At 43.9% G+C, this 13,113-nt stretch overlaps 1 protein-coding gene across 3 annotated transcripts in view; it reads right to left on the bottom strand.

Annotated features, from left to right (window-relative positions):
- Positions 1-13,113, bottom strand: part of ADGRG2 (adhesion G protein-coupled receptor G2) — a 137,592-nt gene that overhangs the window by 19,045 nt on the left and 105,434 nt on the right. For all 3 annotated transcript variants that reach the window (XM_045996496.1, XM_045996494.1, XM_045996495.1), the window contains 8 exons: positions 12,797-12,836; positions 12,289-12,326; positions 10,935-11,029; positions 10,348-10,414; positions 4,006-4,394; positions 2,116-2,287; positions 1,763-1,919; positions 736-879 (listed from right to left, as the gene is read on the bottom strand). In XM_045996496.1, the coding sequence (XP_045852452.1) occupies positions 736-879; positions 1,763-1,919; positions 2,116-2,287; positions 4,006-4,394; positions 10,348-10,414; positions 10,935-11,029; positions 12,289-12,326; positions 12,797-12,836 (1,102 nt within the window). The remainder of the gene's footprint in view (positions 1-735; positions 880-1,762; positions 1,920-2,115; positions 2,288-4,005; positions 4,395-10,347; positions 10,415-10,934; positions 11,030-12,288; positions 12,327-12,796; positions 12,837-13,113) is intronic.

A 13,113-nucleotide genomic window follows, 5' to 3' on the forward strand; every position in this document is an offset into this window, starting at 1 on the left:
CAGTTGATTTTATAATCCAGGTGAGAAATTGAAATTGAGGGTCAAGGAGTAATCCTTGGGAAAGTCCCTTTATTCCTTGGTGGGCCCACGATTAGAAACAGAGCCTGCTCCACCATACCGTGCTCTAACTACTGACGGAAATTTCACAAACGGACAGAACAGGACCCTCAGGAACTGTCAAGAGAATCGAACACGAAGCTGCTTAAACTGTGTGTTCTTGAGCAAGTTAAGCTCTCTGCACCTCCTTGCCCTCATCTGCAAAATTGGCATAGTGGTTGAATAGTTATTCCCTCACAGGGTCGTTGGGAGGATTAAAGTTAACATTTCTGAGTGCGTAGTAGCAGGCTAACATTAGTTATCGTTATTTATCCTTAGGTCCTGTTTAAAAACAAACTGGAAGGGCACCTGGGTGATGGCGGGTGGTTAAGCGTCTGACTCCTGGTTTCCGGTCGAGTCATGATCTCAGAGTCAGGAGATCGAGCCCTGTGTTGGACTCTGTGCTCAGCGGGGAGTCTGCTGAGGGTTTCTCTCTCCTTTCCCCTCGGCCCCTCCCTACTGCACGCTCTCTCTCTCACATATAAATAAATAACCCTCTGAGATAAATAAATCAAAATAAGCTGCAGAACACCATAAATAAATCAAAATAAACTGTCGCTTTCATGGGGAATGAAAAGAAACGAAACTGCCCCCCTCCAAAATAAAACCTAAACCCACACCAATTAGCATTAACCTTACCTGAAACAGGGCAGGTGTTTCAAAGAAGTTAAACTGAACCCTGGAAGCGAGCTCCACATCATTAGCTGGTAAATTACTCATCAGTGATGATGGCAGCGTAATAACACCAATACTGTTCTCAGGAGGCCGGGTTTCCAGAGAAACCTGAAAATCAAGTAAGAGATAATAAAAATGCTTGGGGCTAGTATAATGAATAGATGGAAAATGTAAGGACTAATTAAGGAGGAGGATCCTGTAAAGGCATTTATTTGTGGTAACCTCTGTCAAATAGGTTGTTGTCTCTCTGATCGCCATGAAACTGGAGAGGATGTATAATAGAGAGACAAGTCCTCAGAGCAGGAAAGGGAACATTTTAAAGATATACGGACACCATTGGAAAGTGTAGGACGCTCTGTGTCAATTATAGCTCAACGAAACTGGGGCTGGGGGGGGTGGGCAGTGCTGAAAACTGTAACTGCAGACACACCAACTGGCCGCCTGTTAGGGCAAAGTCTTCGTAGAACCGCATGCACTAAACTTGAAAAGGGAAAACTATACAAATTAAGTTAAAAGGCAAAAAGGGCAAGACTTGGTCTGACTTGGGCATTTCCAGCCTCTAATCCCTCTAATAGGTGGATAGAAAATGCTAGAAGCAGGATTGATAGTCCGCTCCGCTACTGACATCAGTGCAGTCCAAATGCTTGTTAAAATATTGAAATGGGTTGATAAGTAGCTGATGTCCCTGCTCTCTTGCAACTGCCCAGAACGCTCTACTGGACACTTCTCCCCACCTGAGCCCCCCCGCCTCCCTGCAAAACTTCCATGATCTAGGAGCTAGAAGGTTAACACTGGGCCCAAGGACCTCTCAGATCCTGCTTCAGCCAAGACCAATGTCCTGTTTCTGATTCCGCGGTGCCACACCATTCTAGATGTTAAATATTTTGAGTATCACCCCTGACTATAAGCAGTAATTGCCTCCAGCACAAAGTACATGGAGGCTACAATCATAGATAAGAAAAGGGTTTTTTCACAAAGGATTAGGATGTACCTGAAGATTTGCAGGGTCTTGGGCGGCGAAGGTAGTTGTGTTGAAATTACTAGCATTCACTCTGACCACGGCCAGAGCCAAGGAAGGGGAGGTAAGAGTTATGGTCTTGGTGGAAAAATTCAGCTGTAAGCCAATGTCATCCACTATTTTCAGCAATCTGTAAAGACAAGTGGTTCAAATTCAACACTCCCACTTTGTCTTCCCCACTCGAAGCAGAATATGCAGTAGCAATGTAACGAAACATTATGAACCTCTTCTGTGGGAGAAAAGTACTTGGCTGTAATTAATCCTGATAAGTATCATTGCCGTTAGAGGGTCCCCTCTCTTGAGCACATCAGTTTGCTAATACCTACCTCTGGGCCAGAGGAGCCAGCAAGGCAGGTGGGGAATGAAGGAGTTTGCTGACATGGTTTATCATTTCTCCCGCGAGGTTAGGCTCTAAGCTACCTGAGGACAGAGCCTTTTCCATCTGGGACACTTGACTCTCAAGATCAGAATCACTGATGCTGCTGGTATAAACCGTTTCTGTGACAGAGAAGCCAAATCATTTTATGAACACGTACTGGAAAAATCACTAATAAAGAAACACGACAGACTCCACGACTCCTAGGTATTTGCCCCAGGGAAAGAAAAACATGTCTCAAGAAGACTTGTTTGTGAATGTTTATAGAGGCTTTTCATTATATCCCCAAGTTGGAAACAACCCAAGTGTCTATCAACTGAAGAATGGATAGGGGTGCCTGGGTGGCTCAGTGGGTTAAAGCCTCTGCCTTCGGCTCAGGTCATGATCCCAGGGTCCTGAGATCTAGCACCGCATCGGGCTCTCTGCTTAGCGAGGAGACTGCTTCCTCCTCTCTCTCTGCCTACCTCTCCGATACTTGTGATCTCTCACTGTCAAATAAATAAAGTCTTTAAAAAAAAAAGAAAGAAAGAACGGATAAACAAACTGTGATCCTTCTGTACAATGGACTATTATTCAGTAATTAAAAGGTAGGAGACACTGATAATTGCAACAATGTGGACACATCTCCAATTCTCCAATATATTATGTCAACTGAAAGCAGCCAGACCCAAAAGGCTGCATATTGTATGATTCTCTTCATAAGACATTTTGGAAAAATCAAACGTATAGGAAAACAAAACAGATCAGTCAGTGGTAGCCAGGGGCTGGGGGTGGTGGCTAGGAGTTGACTACAAAGGAACATGAAGGAACTTTGGGGGTGAAAATGTTATGTATCATGATGGTGGCTGAGCGGGTCTGGGTGTTTAATCCAACCTCGTGGAACTATAAAAATTTCATCTAGCCACAGACCTGGATGAATTTTATCGTATGTAAATTATACTGCAAGAAACCCAACTGAGGCACCTAGGTGGCTCAGTCTAAAAGAGCATGAGAGGGGCGCCTGGGTGGCTCAGGGGGTTAAAGCCGCTGCCTTCGGCTCAGGTCATGATCTCAGGGTCCTGGGATCGAGCCCCGCATCGGGCTCTCTGCTCAGCGGGGAGCCTGCTTCCCTTCCTCTCTCTCTGCCTGCCTCTCTGCCTACTTGTGATCTCTCTCTCTGTGTCAAATAAATAAATAATTTTTTTAAAAAAAATTAAATTAAATTAAAAATTTAAAAATTAAAAAAAAATAAAAGAGCATGCGAGTCTTGATCTCAGGGTCACAAGTTCAAACCCCACATTGGATGTAGAGATTATGTAAAAATAAAATCTTAAAAAAAAAAGCCTGGGTGGCTCAGTGGGTTAAAACCTCCACCTTTGGCTCAGTCAGGATCCCGGGGTCCTGGGATCGAGCCCCACATCAGGCTCCCTGCTCAGTGGGAAGCCTGCTTCTCTCTCTCTCCCACTCCCCTTGCTTGTGTTCCCTCCCTCACTGTCTGTCAGATAAATAAATAAAATCTTTAAAAAAATAAATAAAGTTCAAAATTTTCCTCTTCAGAATGTTGGAAAGTGACCTCATAACCTTTTATGGAAGAAACAAACCTGTAAACTAACTCATCTCAATAAAATGGGGTATGTTTGCCTCAGAGCTATTTCTCCACTCTCTTGCTTAAAACAATCAAACTCAGCCATATCTATGTTCTATGAATATCTGGAGGAAAGCTCTCAAAATCAAGCAGACATCATAAAAAGAAAGGGTCAAGCCAGTCTTATTACAGTTATCTTGACTCGGCAGGCTAGCTCCTGCGTTTCCGGAAGCCAGACTGTAACAAACAGCTGCAGCCTGGCTCCGCCATACTTACCTGTCTTGTCAGGAGGTGAGGTGGCCGTGATGACATCCACAGGGGCAGACGCGGTGGGAGAGGAAAGTGAGGATTTCACAGGTGGCAGTGTGTGGGAAAGATCAGTTTGGGGCGTAGGGGAAGAGATAGTTCCAGAACTGGGGGGCGTATCAATGGCAGAGCTCGACGCTAGGGGAGCTGAAGGCTGGGGAGAAGGAAGGTGAAGCACTCGCGTTGGAGAAGGAGGGCTCTGGGTTATAGGTGGGTGATTCAGAGGTTCAGGAAAAGAGAAGGCACTGGACACCTGGGACAGAACGGTAGCCTGAGGAACAACAGGGATGGAATTGCTAGAAGAAAATGGAGAGCCATCTGGATGACCAGGAAGACATACAACGGGATCCTGCAGGTCACTAAAGGAAAAAATCAGAGAGAGGCACATGAGAGACAGAAGACTGAGAGGCTGATCTCCTCTAGCAACCATCCGACACCACCAAGGTGACTTGGCTTTGCCAGGGACCTGCCACTCCCAGCCTCTGCCCTGCATACTTTCTGTGCCCTTGCCACTGGCCCCCTGCCCCTGCCCACTTCCACTGCTTCCTCCCTGAGAGAGGAATTAGCCAGGAGGGACGCTGTTTTATGAATTTCCAGTTCTGGAGGACTTATTCACCACTGCTCTCAGGCCCTTATCCCTTCTTACTTGTCACTCAGTTGAAGAGATCTTGTAACAACACTTCTATGTGCTTCTCGGGGAGGGGAGCGCTTACATGCTATTACCAACCTAGTTGATGTTCATGTATTAGGAACCTGTCTTAGGGTTTGTCATTTTTTTTTTTTTTTTCAATTTTACAAAATGTATTCTCAAAAAAAATAGAATCACACGCCCCAACTGTTCTTAACATACTGGAAGGTTTTCTAAAAACTAGGTGCCTGGGTGGCTCAGTGAGTTAAGGATCTGTCTTCCACTCCCTCATGATCCCAGGGTCCTGGGATCGAGCCCTGCATCAGGCTCTCTGCTCAGCAGGGAGCCTGTTTCTCCCTCTCCCCTTCGCTGTTCCCCCTGCTTGTGCTTTCTGTCAAATAAATAAATAAAATCTTAAAAAGTTTTCTAAAAACTTAAATACCAAAATATCATTTTCCTTGACTATTTGAATCTACATTAATAAAACTGACTCATCATTTTTAGAACAATTGAGTTTACTTTGAAGTGAAAGCGTCTCCATTTCAAAACCGTATCTGTCCATAATAAATTCACAAACTCTTAAGTCAACTCAGTATTAACATAGGGTACAAAATGGTAGGGCATAAATTGAAAAGCCAGCTCCAAATTTACCAATAACCATAAAATGTTTTTCAGATTTTTCCCGTAGTTTTTGCAAAGTACATAATTCTGTCGATTACACTTATAATCTTCTGTGTATTGATCCATATTAGAAAAATGTGCAAAAATAATTATTATTGATTTGGATAATGGACTTTTTTTATTTCAGCAAATTCTCATACTGGTCCTAGTGAGTCACAAGTAAGCCTTTCTTTGCCATGAAACCTCTAATTTAGCTCACTCACATGTAGTGTGATATGGTGGGATAGGTAAATCACACTGCCTTTTTTTTTTTCCTTTGACCTACTGATTTTTGTTTCAAGAAAATCTTGAACTGAAGTTACTAATACATAAACTTTTGTGAAGCCGATGAACAGAGGAATCTGTCTGAATTGATCTTATACCACTATAGCACAGCATGAGGCTAACTGGCACATAGTGAGTGGCCAGGAAATGTTCGTTGAGTAAAAAATGGATTAAGGGGGCGCCACGGTGGCTCAGTCGTTAAGCGTCTGCCTTTGGCTCAGGTCATGATCCCAGGGTCCCAGGATCGAGCCTACATCGGGCTCCCTGCTCAGCGGGAAGCCTGCTTCTCCCTCTCCCAGTCCCCCTGCTTGTGTTCCCTCTCCACTGTCTCTCTCTGTCAAATAAATAAATAAATAAATCTTAAAAAACAGAAAACCAAGAATTAAGCAGGGGCCGTAGGGGTCCGCAGCTTATAAATCGGCTATGCCTCAGTATTGCTTTGGCTCAGTGGTGCTCAACCTAGGCCATGCATGGGAAAACCCAGGTAACTTTTAAAAAATATACAGATTTCCATGGCCTACTCCTCTGCGACTGCTTCACCTGGTCTTGGTGCAGGGGTGAGGCCCCCAGGCCCATATATTTTCATGGTATGCAAGGTTGAGAAGAACTCATACACTCTCCAGATCCACCAGTCCTGGGAGGTGAGGGGGTAAGAGCAACCAGAGGGGGCCACAAACTATTGCCTAGGGGAAGCCTCTGACGGATCCAGTTTTAGGTGGTGACTTAAGAGCATCCACTAGACCGTGTCCTCAGAGCTTCTCTGGGGTGAGAGGAGGCAGGAATACCGTGTTGAGGAACCCCAGGCAGGTCCTACCAGTTCCCTGAGCCTCCGTTCTCTAAACCGTATACTGCAGCCACTCACTGGGCCAAGTCATGGCAAAGGTGCTTTGCAAAGTATAAATGACATTTTCTTATGTCTGGGGGTCTGCAGCAACCCAATCCCCCAGCATGAGCGCTCCCATTCACCGGGCTCTGCCAGGAAGAGGCTACCCTCTCTCTCTGATGCTCTTGGCACTTGGGCTACTCGGAGCCCTGCCTCCGTGGAGAGAGGCACACCGGGAGGGGCAGAACGGCGGCTGGCAATGCCCGCTACGCGTTAGGAACCTCAGAGCGCCGCAGCCCAGGGATGGGGCTCCCATCCCCAGCCCACTCGGGTGGACTCTCTGGGGGGGCTGCAGGTATCCGTGTTTGCTGCAACGCGCTTCTCTTCCAACGTGCAGCCTCCGTACAGTAGACTGTGCTCGTCTTGAAGAATTCTTACACGTATACACCCATATCGTCACCACCCGGATCAAAAGAGAGCACTTCCAGCACCCAGGAAGGCCACCTTGAGACATCAGTAGGTTTTAAAAAGGCCCAAAGTGTCTCAGTCAGTTAAGTGTCTGCCTCACACTCAGGTCGTGATCTCGGGGTCCTCGGCTTGAGCCCCACGGCAGGCTCCCCACTCAGAGGCGAGTCTGCTTCTCCCTCTCCCTCTGCCCCTCCCCCTGCTTGTGCGCTTGCTCTCAAATGAATAAAATCTTTTTAAAAAATAAAAAAATGGGGCACTTGGGTGGCTCCGTTGGCTAAGCGTCTGCCTTCCGCTCAGGGCATGATCTCAGGGTTGCGAGATCAAGCCCTGTGATGGCTCTGTGTTCAGCAGGGGGTCTGCTTCTCCCTCGCTGCTCCCCTCCCCCCACCCCTCATGCTCTCAGTCGCTCTCAAAAAAAAAAAAAAAAAAAAAAAATCAACCCACCGGGGAATCCTGAAAAAAATCCACAAGCCTGGGCTATACCCCCAGACCAATAACATCACCATTTTTGAGAGTGGGAAGCAGGCAGGGGCGTTTTTAAACTCCTCGAATGATTCCAGTGTCATCCAGGGCTGAGAAGCAGTGCTCTGTGGGCTAGACCCCACTACGCAAAGTTAGGTCCCTGATCCAGCGCACTGGCTTCACCTGGGGACTTGTTAGAAATGCAGCATCTCAGGTCTTTCCCAGACCTCCTGGATCAGAATTTTAACCAGATCCTCTGTGAGTGATATGCACAGTAACCTCTGAGAAGTGTTGACAGGGCTCACTTCCTCATTTTCCAGAAGAGGAACCTGAGGCTTATTTCTACGGATAAAGAAGCAACTACTGGATACACAGCGAGTTGAGGACAAAGCCCTAGCCAGACAATGAGCTCATGCTCTGCCCCCTTCTCTGTGTCCTGCGACTTCTTCCTCACAGCAATCTGAATGGACGACCCCCAGCGGTCTGTGGGGCTGCCTCAAAAGAGCTATGATTTCTTCATCTGATCTGGTACTTCTAGAAATTCCATCTCTCGAATGGGCCTCAACCCTCCAGCTTCACGGTGCATTTTAAGCTAAAACTTACATATTCTTTACTTTTTAATTACAGAAAGTGCTATAAATCCTACACTGGAATCCTTTAGCTATTCCTTGAGTCCAGTGTTTTACTATATTTCAGAAATACAGCCCACACAGGGCAGACAGGCTACAGTTAGCCTCTTGTTCCCATATGAAAAGCTTTACATTGAAAACTATATGTCCTTTTGTTCAAATACAAATTTTACCCAATTATAAGAAAGTACAGAAAATACTACAAAGAAATAAAAAGGAACAGTAAACAAAATATCACCCATGATGACAGTAAACAGGCCAGTCACTGGGAACCCCTGGGACTATTTTCATTTATTCACTTCTGAGTTTTTTCTGTGTATATTTATATACACCCGTGATCATGTCACCCATGACTTTGGGGTCATCTGCTTCCCAGCTTCCCTCCATCGCAGGGCTGAGTTTAAGGCAGTCTTTGTCAACTCTGGTGGCACTTTAGAATCACCGAGGGGGCTTGATACCTGGACTGTGTTCCAGACCAATTAAATCAGAATTGCTGGGGATGGGAGACTGGAAATCGGGATTTTCAAAAAATTCTTCAATGGAATTAATTTGAGGCTTATAGAAACCCTGCAAAAATAACACAGAGTTCCTTATACCCCTCACTCAGCTTCCCTCAATGTTAACAACTAATGTCTAGAATTGGAACCAAATAGCTATCAACGTTTAACATATTCCAAAGATGGCAGCTCAAATCACTGAGGAAAAGACAGACTTTTTAATAAATGGTGCAGGACCCCTGGCTAGACATTTTGGAAAGGATTAAGTTAAATCCATACTTCTTCCCACACATAAGAATTAAATTCTAAGTGTATTTAATGTTAAAAAAAAAAAAGAAAGAAAGAAACCAAATAAATACTAGAAAAACTCAAGGATGAATTCCCCTATAACCTGGGCATTGGAAAAGGCTTTCTAACTAAGACTTTAAATCCACAGGCAGTAAAAGAAAAGGCTGGCAAATTTAACTACAATTTTTTTTTAAGATTTTATTTATTTATTTGACAGACAGAGATCACAAGTAGGCAGAGAAGCAGGCAGAGAGAAGCTCCGTGCTGAGTAGAGAGCCTGATGCGGGGCTCGATCCCAAGACCCCAGGACCATGACCTAAGCCGAAGGCAGAGGCTTTAACCTACTGAGCCACCCAGGTGCCCCTAACTATAATTTTTAAAAATGATTTTATTTATTCATTTGAGCACAAGCAGGGGGAGTGGTAGGCAGACAGAGGAAGAGGCAGAAGCAGGCTCCCCACTGAGCTGGGGAGCTTGGGGTACAGGGCTGGATCCCAAGAGCCCAAGATCATGACTTGAATGGAAGGCAGATGCTTTACCAACTAAACCACCAGGCAGAAGCCCCTTCACTATATTTTTTTAAAAATTTAATTTGCGTGACAAAAACATGAAATCAAAAGATAACTGACAAACTGGGAGAAAATATTTGCAACATATACCACAAAGGGTTAATATCCCCACTATATAAAGGACTCTTAAAAACTGATCAGGTGATCAGGGGCACCTGGGTGGTGTGGTGGGTTATAAACATTCATTCCCGCTTTTGGCTCAGGTCAGGATCTTAGGGTCGTGAGATGGGGTCCCGTGTTGGGCTTTGTTCTCAGTGGGAATCTGCCGGATGTTCTCTTTCTGCCTCTCTCTCTCTGCTCCTCCACCTGCTCTCTCTATCAAATAAATAAAATAAAAAATAAAAAAAAATCAGGGGTGCCTGGGTGGCTCAGTGGGTTAAAGCCTCTGCCTTTGGCTCAGGTCATGATCCCAAGGGTCTTGGGATCGAGCCCCACATCATGCTCCCCACGCCACGGAAAGACCGCTTCTCCCTCTCCCTCTGCCAGTCGCTCTGCCTACTTACGTGCACTCTCTCTCTATCAAATAAATAAATAAAATCTTAAAAAAAAAAAAAAGATATCCAGTGGAGAAAGTAGGAAAGACATGAACGTACAATTAACAAGAAAGATACAAAAATGACCCCCAAATACATGAAAAATGTTCAAACAGTCCTCATAAGAGAAGTGCAAATTAAAACACCACTGAGATGCCCTTTCTCAACTACCACACTGGAGGAATTTAAAAATATGATGACATTCAGTTGGTGAGGCTGGAAGGCGGGAGGGAGGTGGCCAGAATATTTCTAATACTCCCCAGGAGATTCTGATGTGCAAACAAGATTGCAAACCATTATTTCAAAGTAATGGTCCAACTGGAAACTTGATACAACTAAAAACTGCATTTCCCCTAAAATTGAAAGCCCTTCTTCACGGTCAGAATTCCAAAATTCCTTAGCCAACGTGGCGATTAAATATTATTATCATTATCACTTTTAGGGAAAAGGTCAGGCTGTTTGCTACATACCACTGCAGTTTTCCTAACTCTTCTGGCGAGGAAGGGCATGGTATCCTGACAGAACAGCAGCACTGTTCTGGAGACAGCAGTAAAAGAAAGAAGAAAATACATGGTCAAGAACAAGGCAAGGCAGAAGCTCAGATCCATCAAGTATTATGGTTTCTACAGTGGCTGCATTTTATAAAGCCATTGTCTAAAACAGGTGATTAAAAAAAAAAAACCCTGGATACTATTACATTGACAATCATACATATACATAACAGGCGCTCAAAAATATTTATAGCGATTACTCTTCAGCAGCTCCTAAGAATTCCGAAGTAAACACACCCAGAAGCAACGCATCAAACACTCCAGATAGAAGTCCCTCTCTCTCAGTAGGGTTTTTTCCTATCTTATTTTCAAACACAGTATACTGAAACTTTACTGAGAAAGGGAGGGGGCGGAGAATCACCTTTTAGAGCTCACTAAAAACTGTCCAAGAGTCAAAACAGAAAGCTATCACATACCTAAATTTATTTATTATATTTTCAGTTTTAAGAAGAACACATCAAAGTCATGTGAAAAAGAACACAGCAATAAAGATAGAGACAACTTACCCATCGGATGAATCTTTGCTCTTTTCAAAGCAACCATTACAGCACATATGTTCATTGTTTTATTCATTTTTATTGTGAACGTACAATTTAATGTGCTGTGAAGAGAAATATAGATAATCGGAATGTTACTAAACTGGAAATCTACCTACAGGTTTGTAAATGCTTTTTCAGACTTGGGAGTGAGGAAAGGAGACACTGATGCTGTGAACTTGGAGTGACACCCCAATGAGCTTGCGAACACCCACGACTTTGACCATGAGACATTTATAGAGGTTTACGGTTGCAGAGGTTGCAAACCAGAGACCCTGTGACCACACACAACTGCTGATTCACTTTGCCTGCAGGCACTAGGAACTGGCAGGGGTGCAACTTGTTTGCAAAGACAAGCATCTTAACATCTAGAATCTTACCCCTGGCTGGCTACTTGCCTATTATCTGTCGGTGTTTGAATTTCCATCATGAGAGCCCTGTCACATACCAGCCTGGATGAACATCAGGTCTCTTAAATCCAAAACCTCTCTGGCAATTCAATCTAGATCATCTGATAACTAGCAATTTAAGACATTATCGCTTATTTTTTTTCTTTAGTCTTGATTTACGTGAAAAAATGTTAATGTTGCAAATAACCAAAAGTGGTAAATGACATGAACTCTCTCTCCCTCTCTCTCTCTATATATATAGTAGATAGGGATTTAATCTACAGTTTTATGAGGAATGCCATTATCTGTACCAATGAACAGCTTGATGAGCAGAAACTGTCACTTTCTGGGACTTGTGCTATCATAGACTGCTCGGGATTCAGGTGGCGACATTACTGACCCATGTCAGCCATTAGCTTATGCAGCCAGGACAGCCGATGGACACAATGTAACATGATCATCTGTGTAACCTCAAATAATTGTCCGGCAATCTCTGATTCACCCCTGCACCCCTTTTTAATTTCTTCTCTTCTCCTGCATTCCCGTCTTTTCCTCCCTTCTCTCCTTCTCCCAAGCACCATATTATGTTCCTTCTTCTCTGTCTTGCTTTCACCAGACTGGACCACTGGGAGCTATTTTTTGGTTATCCTGGTGGCCCTTGGGGTTAAGGATACTGACAGTCCTTAGCATCACAGCACCAGAGGCAAATGGCCCAATGCCCACCCACTCTTCTGCAATCCACAAAGAAACGGGAAGAAGCATGTGACAGAGCGATGAGTGTTTCAGAGACCAAAAACATATATCCAAAATGTATGAATATGTATGTATTTATTTTTAAAATTATTTATTTTAGAGGAACACATTTAAAACCCCTCAATACCTTATTTCTCATGAGTAGCGAAATAATATGGGTAAAAGTATTAAAAATGACTGACCTTTGGGCCTCTGCTGTGGCACACACGGTAAAATAAGTCTGGAAAAAAAAAACATATATATATAGGTTCCTTTGACAGTTGCAAATGTCAGACAAAACAACCCAGCACTTATCACAGCGTCACAGAATCTTAGAAGCACAATAACCTCCAGGGATCATCCAATTCACATTGCTATCAGATTTCTCCGGAACTGTCAAAGCTACTGGGGCAAACAAGGTTTGCGTGCATCCTGCTACCATCAAGAACTCACTATCACACAAGGGAGCTCATTCTGGGGCCCTCGTTTTAGGAAACTTTCCCTGTTACCTCCACCCATGGTGATTTCCAGCTCTGACTCTGGATCCAACCAGTTCGGATTTCTGGGGCAATGGAATTAGTCTAGTCAATCTTTCTCTATGACAGATTTAGGAAAGTTTGAATACGTTTCTCCTCAGGAACGCAGAACTCCATGCTTTCCCCCAAACAGAAACAGTAAAGATAAACAAGGCATAGGATGTACTCTGATTACCTCACTTAAGGTTTGCAGGATTTTGTTTAGCTCTGATCGTCTGTTAATAAAACGAGAGAAATTGACATGAAGGAGATCACTGGTGACGTTAAACTCAAAACAAGTTAGATTTTTAGCAATTAAATTAAGCCTATGGTATTTACTGTTTCCACTGTTCACTTTGAAGAAACACTCGGTATACTAAGAGATTCCTATGTGAGAGAAATAAATTATTTATATGACAAGGGAAACTAACCAGACAGAAGCTGTATCAGTTCTAGCCAACAGCAAGATATAAATTATGGTTGAATGATCTTGTTATTCATTAGGCTCCTGCA

The sequence above is a fragment of the Meles meles genome, chromosome X, assembly GCF_922984935.1.
Source record: "Meles meles chromosome X, mMelMel3.1 paternal haplotype, whole genome shotgun sequence".
NCBI classification, from domain to species: domain Eukaryota; kingdom Metazoa; phylum Chordata; class Mammalia; order Carnivora; family Mustelidae; genus Meles; species Meles meles.